General features: G+C 39.0%; 1 protein-coding gene across 13 annotated transcripts in view; it reads right to left on the minus strand.

Annotated features, from left to right (window-relative positions):
• The window catches only part of OPHN1 (oligophrenin 1), a 631,870-nt gene that overhangs the window by 337,567 nt on the left and 279,094 nt on the right, over window positions 1-15,209 (minus strand). For all 13 annotated transcript variants that reach the window (XR_002340743.1, XR_014835159.1, XR_014835161.1 and 10 more), the window contains exon 6: window positions 6,185-6,286. Coding sequence is in view for 8 of the 13 variants with exons in the window: in XM_085007358.1 (XP_084863484.1) it covers window positions 6,185-6,286 (102 nt within the window). In the remaining 5 variants the exon portion in view is untranslated. The remainder of the gene's footprint in view (window positions 1-6,184; window positions 6,287-15,209) is intronic.

Below are 15,209 nucleotides of genomic sequence, written 5' to 3' on the forward strand. Positions count from 1 at the left end.
GAAGAAATAAAATTACCACTGTTTGGAGATGACATGATACTATACCTAGAAACTCCTAAAGACAGAAAACTGTTATAGCTCATTAATGAATTTGGTAAAGTTGCAGGATACAAAAGCAATACACAGAAATTGATGGAATTTCTATAAACTAATATTGAAAGATCAGAAAGAGAAATTAGGAAAATGTGTTGGTAATTAGGAAAATCATTTTTTTTTCTATAGTACATCTGTTTAATTATATTCTGACTGTAAGTGCAATATCTTCCTCAATAATTTCACTCAAGATAATACAAAATAATAGCATAATGACAGTTTAAAGCTGGTTCAATCACAATTTTACAAGCTTATTTATTAAAAATGAAAATAGAAGACTATTAAAAATAGCTAAAAAGATAATATGTGTCATAGTGCTTAATGTTTCTCTAACTATTGATAAGGCTTACATCTAAATCTGATGTAGAATTCTTAACGGCACTGAAATAGTTCTCTTCTTGGCCACATGATATGTACACTGGTGCTATGAGTCTGGAAGAGACTGGCTGTGGGTACCACTTCTTGTCTTCAGCTGTGACTGCGCAATATCAGCAAGGGCACTCTGTATCTTTTCCAGAAGCATATCCCCTCGATAAACAACATCCTCCAGACATGTAGCAGCTTCATGATTTTCCTAATTTCCTAATTTAGGAAATTACCAACACATCTAAGAATAAAATACCTAGGAAAAAAACTACCTAAAGAGACAAAAGACCTGTTCTCTGAAAATTACATGACACTGATGAAAGAAATCAAAGACAACACAACGGATGGAAAGATATACCAAAATCTTAAACTGGAAGAATCAATATTGTCAAAATGACCTGACTGCCCAAGGCAATCTACCAATTCAATGCAATCCCTATCATATTACCAAGGACATTCTTCACAGAACTAGAACAAAATACTTTAAAATTTGTATGGAAACAGAAAAGATGCAAATAGCCAAAGCAATCTTGAAAAAGAAAAACACAACTAGAGAAATCAGATTTCCTGACTTCAGACTATACTACAAAGCTACAGTAATGAAAACAGTATGCTACTGGCACAAAAACAGAAATATAGATCACTGGAACAGGATACAAAGCCCAGAAATAAACCCAAGCACCTATGGTCAACAAATCTGTAACAAAAGAAGCACAAACAAACATAGGAAAGAAGACAGTTTCTTCAAAAAGTGGTGCTGGGGAGTTCCCGTCGTGGCTCAGTGGTTAACGAATCTGACTAGGAACCATGAGGTTGCGGGTTTGATCCCTGACCTTGCTCAGTGGATTAAGGATCTGGTGTTGCTGTGAGCTGTGGTGTGGGTTGCAGATGCGGCTCAGATCCTGCATTACTGTGGCCATGGTGTAGGCTGGCAGCTACAGCTCCAATTCGACCCCTAGCCTGGGAACCTCCATATGCCGCTGGTGCAGCCACAGAAAAGGCAAAAAGACAAAAACAAATAAATAAATAAATAAATAAATAAAAGTGGTGCTGGGAAAAGTGGACAGCTACATGTAACAGAATCAAATCAGGACATTCTCTAACACATTACACAAAAATAACTAAAAATGGATTAAAGACCTAAATGTAAGGCCAGATACTATAAAACTCATAGAGGAAAATATAGGCAGAACACTCTTGAATATAAGTTTCATCAATATCTTGTTTGATCTACCCCCTAGAATAATGACAATAGAAGGGTATCCTCCTACACTGTTAGTGGGAATGTAAATTTGTATAACCACTATAGAGCTTCCTCAAAAAAGTGAATATAGAACTACCATATGATCTTGGAATTCCACTCTTGAGCATATATCCGGACAAAACTTTCCTTGAAAAAGATACATGCACCCCTATGTTCATTGCATCACTCGTCAAAATAGCCAAGACATGGAAACGACCTAAATGTCCATTAACAGATGAATGGATTAAGAAGATGTGGCACATATACACAATGGAATACTACTCATCCATAAAGAAGAACAAAATAATGACATTTGCAGCAACATTAATGCAACTATAGATTCTAAGTGAAGTAATTCAGAAAGAGAAAGACAAATACTATATGATATCACTTATATGTGGAATCTAAAATATAGCACAAAAGAACCTGTCTACAGAACAGAAACAGACTCACAGACATAGAGAACAGACGTGAGGTGGCCAAATGTGAGGGGGAGGGTGTGAGATGCACTGAGAGTTTGGAGTTACATTTACAACAGATAAGCAATGTGGTCCTGCTGCATAGTACAGGGAACTATATCCAATCACTTGTAGTAGAACATGATAGAAGATAATATGAGAAAAAGAAGTGTGTGTGTGTGTGTGTGTGTGTGTGTGTGTGTGTGTATAATTATGTATGTATGTATAACTAGGTCACTTTGCTGTACAGCAGAAATTGATAAAAAATTATAAATCAACTATAATAAATTTTTTTTAAAAAAATCAAGTACATTAGGAAAGCCGCCAGGAACATCTACATATAGCACCAAATTGCTAGGACACACCAAAAGCTTTCATTGCAAAAGCCTCTAAAAGAATAAGTTCCCATCTTGGCTCAGCAGAAACCAAACTGACTAACATCCATGAGGATTCAGGTTTGATCCCTGGACTCGCTCAGTAGGTTAAAGATCTGGTGTTGCTGTGAGCTGTGGTGTAGGTTGCAGACATGGCTTGGATCCTGAGTTGCTATGGCTGTGGCATAGGTTAGCAGCTACAGCACCGATTCGACCCCTAGCCTGGGAAACTCCATATGCTGTGAGTGCGGCCCTAAAAAAAAAACAAAAAAAATGAAAAAAATTAAACAATAAACTTTGGACTGCATCTAGGATTCTAATCCCACAGCTTGGGTAATTCTCTAGGAGTACTCAAAGGACTCCACATATAGTCATACTCATGGCTAAGATTTATTTCTGTGAAAGGATACAAAATAAAATCAGCAAAGAGAGAAGATACATGGGATGAAGTCCATAGAGAGCTTGGTGCAAACTTCCAAGAGTTAGTGCAGTCACCTAAGAAATACTTCGTTCTTCCAGCAACAAGTTATGACTACATACACGAAATGTTGTCGACCAAGGGAAGCTCATTAGATACTGAGTGCTTTAGGTTTTTTTTTTTTGTGACTGTACACAAGCTCCCTCTGTTGAGCACATACCAAATTTCTTGACTCCCTAAGGAAAATAAGGTGTTTAGTATAAACCACATTTTTTGTACAGGCAGTGTAGGCCCAGTGAGTCACTTTTACCACTTGGGGAAACTTTTATATCAGTGTAGGGAACTGTTTACCAGCCAAGCTCCAAGACACCAGCTAAGGGCTAATTTGTAAGCACACTTTTTTAAGCATAGTAGTCTTGGGCCAGTAATGGTAACTCATTTCTGCATAGGACCCCTTGCACAGAATAAGAGGAAAAGAAAGAAAGCAAAATTGTGCAAAAGGGAAATGGCAGAAGACCCCAGACTAGTACTTCCTTGCAGTTTATGGAAGAGATGCAGTCCTTCACCTTTTCAACACTAACTCCATCTACCACTGAGGCTCTTGACTTATCACCTTCAAATGCTTCACATTATGTGACAGATACTCACTATATAGGTATCAGGAGATTAGCTTCAGCTTTGTCACAGTCTGTGTGACCTTGGAAAAGATGATTTCTAAGAACCTTCACAGCTAGTGTCTATTCAATTATCCAATTGGGTATCTTTTTTCATACTTGAAACTTCAATATTTCCATCTTTTACCAAATCTTTCATCCAACACATAGATCCATTTTTCCATTCAAAAAAATGTTAATAAGTTAATTCATTTTTTCATGTCTCCAGTGCCATTATTCTGACTAAGAACTTCTCCCCTAGATCATTGCAATAGCTTCCTAAACTGGATTCCCTGCTTCCAGACTCTCCTGGATCTAATTCATCTTACAACTTCAGTCAGTTTGAGATTCCTAAAATAGAATTCTACTCATGTTGTTCACACAACGAAAGGACTTCCATGAGTCTTCCAGGGCCAAAAGAATTCAACACAAACTCCTGAGCCTTATTACACCACAACTTGCCTAATCCTTTCTTGTATTTCACTATCCTGAAATAGTAATGCAAATTCTGGTCAAAGCATATGCCAAACACCGTTTACATCCTTGGGGCCACTGCCCTCAATTTGAAAGGTCCATTTCTCCATATTTATCTGTTAAACACTTTGCCTATTTTCGTAATACCATCTAAAACTAGGAAGGACAACATTCTTCCATGAAAGCAATTCTCCGCAACCAGATATAAGTATTTTATTCTCCAAACATTCTCCTATCATTGCAAGGACAATACACACACATTACATTATGTAAAAAATTCTACATGTATAAGAGTCATATGTATTCTCATTTTAGCATCCCAACTATAAGCTGCAGAAGTGCAGGGAGTATGTACTAATGACATTGCAGTCTTCTTGCACCCAGCATAGTCCCTGGACTGTGGTAGGCACTCATTGAATAGTAGCTCATTTGAACTGAAGTCAATGGAAGTTCCATGTAAGCTGTAGTCCCAGTGCAGGATCAAAAAGGAAAACCAAGAATGAAATTACAAAACTCCCTAACACCATAAACAAAAATAAACTCCAAATGGATTAAACACCTAGATATAAGACCAGACACTATAAAACTCTTAGAGGAAAACATAGGCCAAACACTCTCTGACATAAACGACAGCAACATCTTCTCAGATCCACCTTTTAGAGTATTGATGCTAAAAACAAAAATAAACAAATGGGACCTAATCAAACTTCAAAGTTTCTGCACAACAAAGGAAACCCAAAACAACACAAAAAAGACAACCCACAGAATGGGAGAAAATCTTTGCAAGTGAATCAACTGACAAGGGATGGATCTACAAAATTTACAAACACCTTCTGCAGCTCCATGCCAAAAAACAAACAACCCCATCAACAAATGGGCAGAAGATCTAAACAGACAGTTCTCCAAAGAAGACATACAGATGGCCAAAAAACACATGAAAAGATGTTCAACATCACTCATTATTAGAGAAATGCAAGTCAAAACCACTATGAGGTACCACCTTACACCAGCAGAATGGCCATCATCCAAAAGTCTACAAACAATAAGTGCTGGAGAGGGTGTGGAGAAAAAGGAACTCTATGACACTGTTGGTGGGAATGTAAAGTGGTGCAACCACTGTGGAAAGCAGTATGGAGATTCCTCAGAAAACTAAACATAGAACTACCATTTGATCCAGTAATCCCACTCCTGGGCATCTATCCAGAGAAAACCATGACTCGCAAAGACACATGTACTCCACTGTTCATTGCAGCACTATTTGCAATATCCAAGACATGGAAACAACCTAAATGTCCATAGACAGAGGAGTGGATCCAGAAGATGTGGTACATATACACAACGGAATATTACTCAGCCATTAAAATGAACGAAATACCAGCATTTTTAGCAACATGGATGGACCTAGAAATTATCATACTAAGTGAAGTCAGCCATTCAATGAGACACCAACATCAAATGCTTTCACTGACATGTGGAAGCTGAAAAAAGGACAGACTGAACTTCTTTGCAGAACAGATGCTGACTCACAGAAATTGAAAACCTTATGGTCTCCAGAGGAGACAGTTTGGGGGTGGGTGGGGTGATGTGCTTGGGTTATGGGATGGAAATCCTGTGAAGTTGGATTGTTATAATCATTATATTACTACAGATGTGATAAATTCATTTGAGTAATAAGAAATAAATAAATATAAGAAAGAGGGAAAGGCAAAAAACAAATTAAAAAAAAACAAAAAAAATAAATAAAACAACCCAAAAACAAACAAAAAAACTTCTAATGTAGGAAAATATCAGGGAAAAAAAGCTGGAATCAGAAACTTGGAGCTAAAAGGGACTCTAGAGATCTTTGAGTACCACTCTCCCTTTGATGGAGAAAATGAGGCCAAGAAAGAAATATCTAATCCAAAATCAAACTATGAGTTTGTGGAGGAGCTGGCCTGAGAACTCAAGGCTCCTGAGTCCCTGGCCATGACTTAATCAGTAAGCAAAACTATTATGCATGGGTCCCCTACTGAGGTAGAGTATGAGAAAAGCCTTGTAACAGAAGCTGCCACTATTACCAAGGCAGGGCTGGCAAGGGAAAAGAGGCTTAGGATTTTTTAACATACCTCTTGTAACTGGGATTCTTTCTTTTTGGAAGATAGATGTAAATGCCGATCCAGCAAGGAATAAAATCTCTCACCATCCTTTTCAAATTTCTTTTTCCGCTCCTATATATGGAAGAGAAGGCACAGATTAAGATGTCTACAGGTCTTTTTTATTGTTATTTCCCCAAAACAATTTTTTTTCTAACGTACAACATAGTGACCCAGTCACACATACATGTATACCCTCTTTTTTCTCCCATTATCATGCTCCATCATAAGTGATTAGACATAGTTCTCAGTGCTACACAGAAGGAACTCATTACTCATCCATTCCAAAAGCAATAGTTTGCATCCATTAACTCCAAGCTCCCAATACATCCCACTCCCTCCCCCTCCCCCTAGGAAATTACAAGTCTATTCTCCAAGTCTATGATTTTCTTTTCTGTGGAAAGGTTTATTTGTGCAGTATATTAAGTTCCAGATATAAGTGATATCATATGGTATTTGTCTTTCTTTTTCTGACTTACTTCACTCAGGATGAGAGTCTCTAGTTCCATCCATGTTGCTGCAAATGGTATTATTCTGTTGCTTTTTATGGTTGAGTAGTATTCCATTGTGTATATATACCACCTCTTCCTAATCCAATCATCTGCCAATGGCCTTTTGGGTTGTTTCCAAGTCTTGGCTATTGTGAATACAGCTGCAATGAACACGTGGGAAAACTTTCCTTTTTTCAAGGAAAGTTTTGTCCGGATATATGCCCAAGAGTGGGGTTGCTGGGTCATATGGTAGTTCTGTGTATAGTTTTCTAAGGTACCTCCAAAATGTTCTCCATAGTGGCTGTACCAGGTTACATTCCCACCAACAGTGCAGGAGGGTTCCCTTTTCTCCACACCTGCTCCAGCATTTGTTATTTGTGGACTTATTCGTGATGGCCATTCTGACTGGTGTGAGATGGTATCTCGTGGTAGTTTTGATTTGCATTTCCCTAATAATCGAGGATGTTGAGCATTTTTTCATGTGCTTGTTGGCCATCTGTATATCTTCCTTGGAGAATTGTCTATTCAGGCCTTTTACTCATTTTTCCATTGGGTTGTTGGCTTTTTTGATGTTGAGTTGTATAAATTGCTTCTACATTTTAGAGATTATGCCCCTGTCAGTTGCATCATTTGAAACTATTTTCTCCCATTCTGTAAATTGTCTGTTTTCTTTTGGGTTTCCTTTGCTGTGCAAAAGCTTGTCAGTTTGATTAGGTCCCATTGGTTTATTTTTGCTCTTATCTCTATTGCTTTGGGAGAATGACCTGAGAAAACATTTGTAAGGTTGATGTCAGAGAATGTCTTGCCTATATTCTCTTCCAGGAGTTTGATGGTGTCTTGCCTTATAGTTAAGTCTTTAAGCCAGTTTGAGTTTATTTTCATGCATGGTGTGAGGGTGTGTTCTAGTTTCATTGATTTGCATGCAGCTGTCCAGGTTTCCCAGCAATACTTGCTGAAGAGACTATCTTTTTCCCATTTTATGTTTCTGCCTCTGTTGTCAAAGATTAATTGACCATAGGTGCCTGGGTTTATTTCTGGGTTCTCTATTCTGTTCCACTGGTCTGTATGTCTGTTTTGGTACCAATACCACACTGTCCTTGAAGAATGTGGCTTTGTAATATTGCCTGAAGTCTGGGAGAGTTATGCCCCCTGCTTGGTTTTTGTTTCTCAGGATTGCTTTGGCAATTCGGGGCCTTTTGTGGTTCCATGTGAATTTTTGGATTGTTTGTTCTAGTTCTGTGAAAAATGTCATGGGTAATTTGATAGGGATTACATTGAATCTCTAGATCACTTTGTGTAGTATACCATTTTTTAAAATATTAACTTTTGCAACCCAGGAGCATGAAATATCTTTCCATTTCTCTACATCTTCTTTAATTTCCTTGATTATTGTTTTATATTCTTGGCATATAAATGCTTTAGCTCCTTGGTAGGGTGTATTCCGAGGTATTTGATGTTTGGGGGTGCAATTTTAAAAGGTATTGTATTTTTGTATTCCTTTTCTTATATTTCATTGTTAGTATACAGAAATATGACTCATTTCTGAATGTTAATCTTATATCCTGCTACTTTGCTGAATTTGTTGATCAGTTCAAGTATTTTTTGGGTTGATTCCTTAGGGTTTTCTATATATAGTATCATGTCATCTGCATACAGTGACAGTTTATATAAACTGTCACGGAATGAAGATGTCTACAGTTTTAATTCAGTCTCTTCAGGAATAAGAATGAACAACAGTGTCAGGTTTCATATAGCCAATCTCTCTAGTCCCTGGGATGGAAAAAAAAGCAAGAGAGAATTTACTTTTGCATTGGTCTTGGCAGTTTCGACACCCTAAAATACAACCTTGAACAATTCCACCTACACAAAAGGCAGTACCTACTGGTGTAGATAAAGGCTCTGGCAGCTGCTAATCAGAGAATGGCACTTGTATGCTAGTTACTTTTTCTTCTACACAATATTTTTCACATGAATTAACTACTCATTCATTTTTTGTAAAGGAGAAAGAAGGAACACAATAGTGAACAGTGAATATGCCTTTAAAAGGTTAATCTACAATTCACTTAAACAGCCTAACAATAAGTAATACACTTCCAAGGCAACTGGAACTTAAGACTGCCTCTGTGAATGATGAGGTATTTGCTATTTTTTATTTATTTATGTACTGCATACTAAAAGATGATGCTAAAGATGAGGAAAAAATCCTGAAAAGTTTAACTGAAAATTCAAGAGTTGAAAAACTCGGGAGTTCTGGCTGTGGTACAGTGGGTTAAGAATCTAACTATAGCAGCTTGGGTCACTTCAGAGGTATGGGTTCAATCCCCAGACCAACTCAGTGGGTTAAAGGATCTGGTGTTGCTTTCAGCTGCAGCATATGTCTCCCCTTTGGCTCAGATTTGATCCCTGGCCCATGAACTTCCATATGTTGTGGGTGCAGCAAAAAAAAAAAAAAAAAAGGAGAGAGAGAGTTGAAAAGTTTTATGAAGGATTGAGGATTCAGCCATCACTCTCAAGTGTGAAATTTAATTAAACTCTCTGCCCCTCAGCACAACTAGATATCATACAGCCTCAAATGAGCACTAACAATGCTAGTTTTCAGAAACTAATACTGAAATTGTGCAATCCTCTCAGCACTATGTTGGGAAAATAAGTAAAAAGGCTTGTGTCGTCACATAGGATATCCAAACTCACTGAACACCCACAATATGCCAAGTATTAGAAAAGGCACAGCAGGAAACACACTGACAAAAAGAAAAAAATAAATACCTGACCCATGGTTTATTTCTAGAGGCAATCCATTGCTGAACAGAAAGCCAGGACAGGGCTGAGTGACTTCTGATCTGTAAGGAATGTGTTTTTACCAGAGAGAAAAAAGTAATAGAGGAAGCTAACATTAACTGAGGCCTACATCAGGCCAGACAATATGCTAGGTACTTAAAATCCAATTTTGTTTAGTCTTCACAACTCTGAGAAGTAGATATGTTAAAGTAAATTAAGGTACATAAAAGGTGAATTGTCCAAGGTCAGATAATTCACAGGTCTGATTTATTCCACATAGTCAAATCAAACACAGATGATCTTGAAAGGAATTACACTCGGGAGGCTTTTAAATAACGAAAGTGCCTTGTATGTAGCCTTAGCACCAACTCAGTTACCAAAACACAGGAAACAGAGACTCTCACACAAAAGATAGGTAGGGGAAACTCTTCCTCCAGAAGTTGGATCTATATAAAGTGGCAGCTGTTTGAAGAAAGCATGGGATCCAGAAAATGTCAGTGACTTATCTAGGAATAGATAAAGTTGTGTAGGTCACTTTCTCTTCCACTTCCATTTTTAAAATAAAGGCTAAGATAAAATTCATGCGTCAGGGAAAATAAAAAAAAATTCACCATTTAAAAGTGGATACTGCAGTGGTTTTTAGCATATTCATGAAATTGTGCAAACATCCAACACTATCTGATTCCAGAATATTTCCATCAACTCAAAAAAAACCTCCATACTTATTAGTAACCAACCCCCATTCTCCCCTCCCTCTCCTCCATAACCACAATTAACATTTTATCTCTATGAATTTGTCTATTCTAGACATTGAATATAAATTGAATCATACAATATGTGGCCTTTTGTGACGGTCTTCCTACACTTAGAATCAAAGTTCATCTCTGTTGTATCATGTAACAGTACTTCATTTTTTTATGGCCAAATAACATTAGAATATTTGGATACACCACATTTTCGTTATGAATAACTTCACTGATGGACATTAGGGTTATATTCATTTGGGGACAGTTATGAATAATGCTACTATGAATAGCCACATACGAGAGTCTATGTGGTAATGCTTTCAATTCTTTTGAGCATATACATAAGAGTGAAATTGCTGGATCATTTGGGCAACTCTGTTTTTAATTTTTTGAGGAACAACAAAACTATTTTCCAAATTAGGTGTATCATTTTACATTACCCGCAGCAATGAATGAGAGTTCCAACTTCTCCACATATTCACTGACACTTTTTTGACTATATCAAACTCAGCGGATGTGAAGTTGCATTCACTGTAGTTTGACTTGCATTTCCCTAATACTAATGATATGAAATTTATTTTTGTATGTTTATTGACCCTTTGCAGATACAGTTGACCATTGAACAACTTGGGGGTTAGGGACAACAAACAAACCTGTGTATCAATTAATAGTCCACCTCCATATACATGATTTCACCATATCCATGGTTCTGCATCTGTAGTTTCACTAATCACAGATTATGTAGTGTTGTAATACTGAAAATAACTATTGAAAAAAATCCACGTACAAGTGGATCTGTGCAGCTCAAACCCAACTTGTTCAAGAGTCAACTATATATTCGTTAGAAAAATGTTTATTTAATTATTTTCCCCATTTTAATATTGGGTTTTATCTCTATAATTTGAGTTACAAGAATTCATTATATACACAATACTAGATGTGCAAGTATGTTATCCCTTTCTTGCGGTTGTCTTGGCACTTATTTTTATTTTTATTTTTCAGCTGCCCCCATGGCATATGGAAGTGCCAAGGCCAGGGATCAAATCTGAGCCAGAGCTGCAATCTATGTCACAGCTGTGGCAAGGCCAGAACCTTAACCCACTGTGTCAGGCCAAGGAATGAACTAGTGCCTCCAGAGAGACAAGCTGGATCATTAACCTACTGAGCCACAGTGGGAACTCCTGCCTTGACACGTTCTTGGTAGTGTCCTTTGAGAAATAAGCATTTTTAAATTTCTGAAGTCTAATTGGCCTATTTTTTGGTTTTTGTTTTTTTTTTTAGTTACTTGTGGTTTTGATGTCATATCTCAGAAACTATTGCCTGATGTAAGGTCATGAAAAATTATACATATGTTGTCTTCTAAGTGTTTTATAATTTTCAGTTTTAATTTTTTTATGTGGTATAATGTAGGGCTCTAACTTCATTATTTTCTGTTAAGATATCCAGTAGTCCTAGCATCACTGTTCAAAAAACTATTCTTCCCCATTAAATTGTTTTGGCATCCTTGTCAATTATCAATTGACTATAAATGTGTACTTTTATTTTCAGATTGTCAGTTCTATTATATTAATCAATGTGTTTATGTCAGCACCACATTATGTTGATGATATATTTGTGGTAAATTTTAAAATTAAAAATTGTGAATTTTTTTGAAGACTTCCTTTTCCATTTGGTTCTTTTGATGCAGATTTTACAGTTAACACATCAATTTGTGAAAAATACTCAGCTGATATTTTGCTAGAGATTTACATTGAATCTGTAGATCACTTTTCTATTACCACCCTGGTAGTCTTAGAAGTCTTCCAATTCATGAACATGGAATGTCTTTCTAATTATTTAAGTCCTCCTTAATTTCTTCATGTGATGCTGTGCACTTTTTAGTGTACAAATCTTGTACTTATATTTTTTATTTTATGCCTCAGTACTTTAATTTATTAGATGATACTGTAAATGGGACTGGTTCCTAAATTTAATTTTCAGATTATTCACTAATAGCATATAGAAATATGATTTAGGAGTATCAAGATGGCAGAGGAGTAAGACATCTGCTCACCTTCTCCCACAAACACATTAAAAAAACATCTAAATGTAGAATTATTCTCACAGAACATCTACTGAGTGCTCGCAGAAGAACTTAAACCTCCAAAAGGGGCAAGAAACCTTTGACATACTGGGCAGAACAGAAGAAAAAGAGAGAGAGAGAAAAGGAATCAGGACATAACTAACATTCATGAGAATGAACCCACATCCTGGGAAGCCACCTAACCAACTGGGAGATCAGCCAAGACAGAAGCACCTCAAAGTTGGAGAGAAAAACCAGCAGCTGGATTGAGGAGGGCAAAGCAGAGTGAGAGCTGCACAGACCATCTGCACCACCAGGATACCACAGCCTGAGATTCTCGAGCAGGGGCTGGGAGATAAGACTCAGGCTCTGGAGGTCAGTGCCAGGGAGCTGACTAAGGTTGGCTGTGTGGAGAAAGACTGAGGGGCTGGGGAGTAGTGTACCATGGGCTGGTGAGTGGAATACCACAGCCAAGTAAACCCAGGAGGAGGTCTGGGCCCAAAAGAAGCAAAGCACCATTGTTAGGGAGGGCAAGAGGAAGAGGGGTGGACTGCCATAGGAATCTCCCTACACACACACAGGCTCTCAGAGGGTAGGGCCCCTCTGGCACAGGCTACAGGTGGCGAGAGGCCACTTGCTCAGGCTACAGAAGACTGGGCACTTTTTGTGCAGGCTATGAGTGGCTAGGCACCTCTTGTGTGGGCTAAGGGCAGCAGGGGGTTAAGCACAACATGGTGCCTATTGTGTGACCTATAGGCACTGGGGACAAACCGCAGCGGTCATCTCAGAAACCAGAGGGAGGCACGGCCTGCCACCACTAGGGGTCTGTGAACAGGCTCCACGTGGGCCCCAGTCACCTCACAGGATGGCAACAGAAAAGGCACTGCAACCAAGCACTACCCATTGTTGCTCTCACTGCCCTGGGAACACACCCGGCATATTGCTGCCACTGCCAAAAGCTCTGGGCAGGACCCACAGGCTTGAACATTGTCACTTCCCAGGACCCAGCAACTAGGAGCGGCCTGTGCAGCACCTCTTCCATGGTCTTAGTGGAATGGGGTGCTTCTGGCATGGTCTACAGGTGGTGGGGGCAACCTCTGTAGTTATCTCTGACTCCAGAGGTGGGCATGGCCTGCCACCACTAGGGGTCTATGAACAGGCACCACTTGCAGCCCCAATCACCTCAGAGGGCACCACAGAGGAGGGCATTGTGACCAAACACCACCCATTTTTGCTCTTACATCCCTGGAAATACACCCACCTTGCTGCTGCCACCACAAAATGCTCTGGGAAGTGACCACAAACTCAATCACTGTCACTTCCCAGGACCCTGCAACTAGGAGCAGCCTTTGCAGAACTGCCTGTGTGGGCTGAGCAGGATGGAGTGCTTCTGGCATGGTCAGGTGGTAGGGTCAAACCACCACAGTTATTGCTCACTCCAGAGGTTGGTGTGGCATGCCACCCCTAGGGGTCCAAGAACAGGAATCACATGCGGACCCAATCACCTCAGAGAGCATTACAGAGGAGGGCACTGTGACCAAACACCAACTGTTGTTGTTTTCACTTCCCTAGGAACATACCTGCCCTGCTGCCACCACTGCCAAACACTCCTGGCAGTACCCACATAAACACTGGGCTTATCAGACACAACCTAGAATAGATTTATAAGGAGATCCTGCTGAATAGCATTGAGAACTATGTCTAGATACTCATGTCGCAACAGAAGAAAGGGTGGGGGAAAAAACTGTAACTGCAATGTATACATCTAAGGATGACCTGACCCCCTTGCTGTACAGTGGGAAAATAAAAAAAAAAAAAAAAAAAAACACTGTCACTTGCCAAGACTGTTCAACTAGGAGCAAACTTTGTTGAACCTCCTGCATGGGCTAAGCAGAGCATGGTGCTACATGTGATGAGGGCAAACCACTGCAGTTATCTCTGACTCCAGAGGTGGGTGTGGCTCACCATCACTAGGGGTCTGTGATCAGGCACCACACGCAACCCCAGTCACCTCAGAGGGCACCACAAAGGAGGGCATCATGACTGAACACCACCTGTTGTTGCTCTCACTCCCCTAGGAACTCACACATTCTGCCACTGACACTGCCAAATGCTCTGGGCAGTTCCTGAATCTGCCTAAGGCTCATTACAACTTACCAGGGCCCTGCAACTAGGAGTAACCTGGGCCACCTTCCTGCAAGTCCTTGATATTGCTCAGCAACCAGGCGCTGATTATTACCCCTACCCATTGCTTCCTTCTCCATGGAAACACACTCAGCACAGCCTGCTCACACTGAAGAAAGAGACAGGAAATGTCCAAACTCCCATGACAAAAATAAATAGTACCCCCTCACAAAATACAAAGAGATGTTATTGCATAGGAATAGCCCTTCCAAGACAACAGTTTGGTTTCACTAAACTCAAAGAAAAAGAAAAATGAAAGCAAGATGAAGAAGCTCAGGAACAATTTCCAATTAAAAGAATGGGAGAACTCATCTGAAGGACAAACAATATAACAGACTTCTGCAGTCTAATAGACACTGAGTTCAAAAGGGAGATAGTGAAAATACTGAAGGAAGTTAAGGGTGAATATGTGAAGTAATTGAGAGCTGATGTAAACACTAATGCAGATTGCCTTAGAAAGGAACTAGAAAATATAAGGAGGAAGCAAGAAAATTTAGAAAATTCATTTGCAGTGGTGCAAACTAAGCTAAAGTCACTAAAGAGCAGAATGAATAATGCAGAGAACAAATTAGTGACTTGGAAGAGAGAACAGTGGAAATCACCCAGTCAGGACAGCAGACAGAAAACCAAATGAATGCATAATAGGATTTCCAGAAGAAGAAACAAAAGAAAAGAGGATTGAAAATATATTTGAAGAAAATATGTCTGAGAACTTTCCAAATCTAAAGAAAATAGGT

This window comes from Sus scrofa, chromosome X (genome assembly GCF_054392235.1).
Source record: "Sus scrofa isolate SSC_HxYL_T2T_F1_AM1 chromosome X, Sscrofa_HxYL_maternal_Yorkshire_Landrace_v2.0, whole genome shotgun sequence".
NCBI lineage: Eukaryota > Metazoa > Chordata > Mammalia > Artiodactyla > Suidae > Sus > Sus scrofa.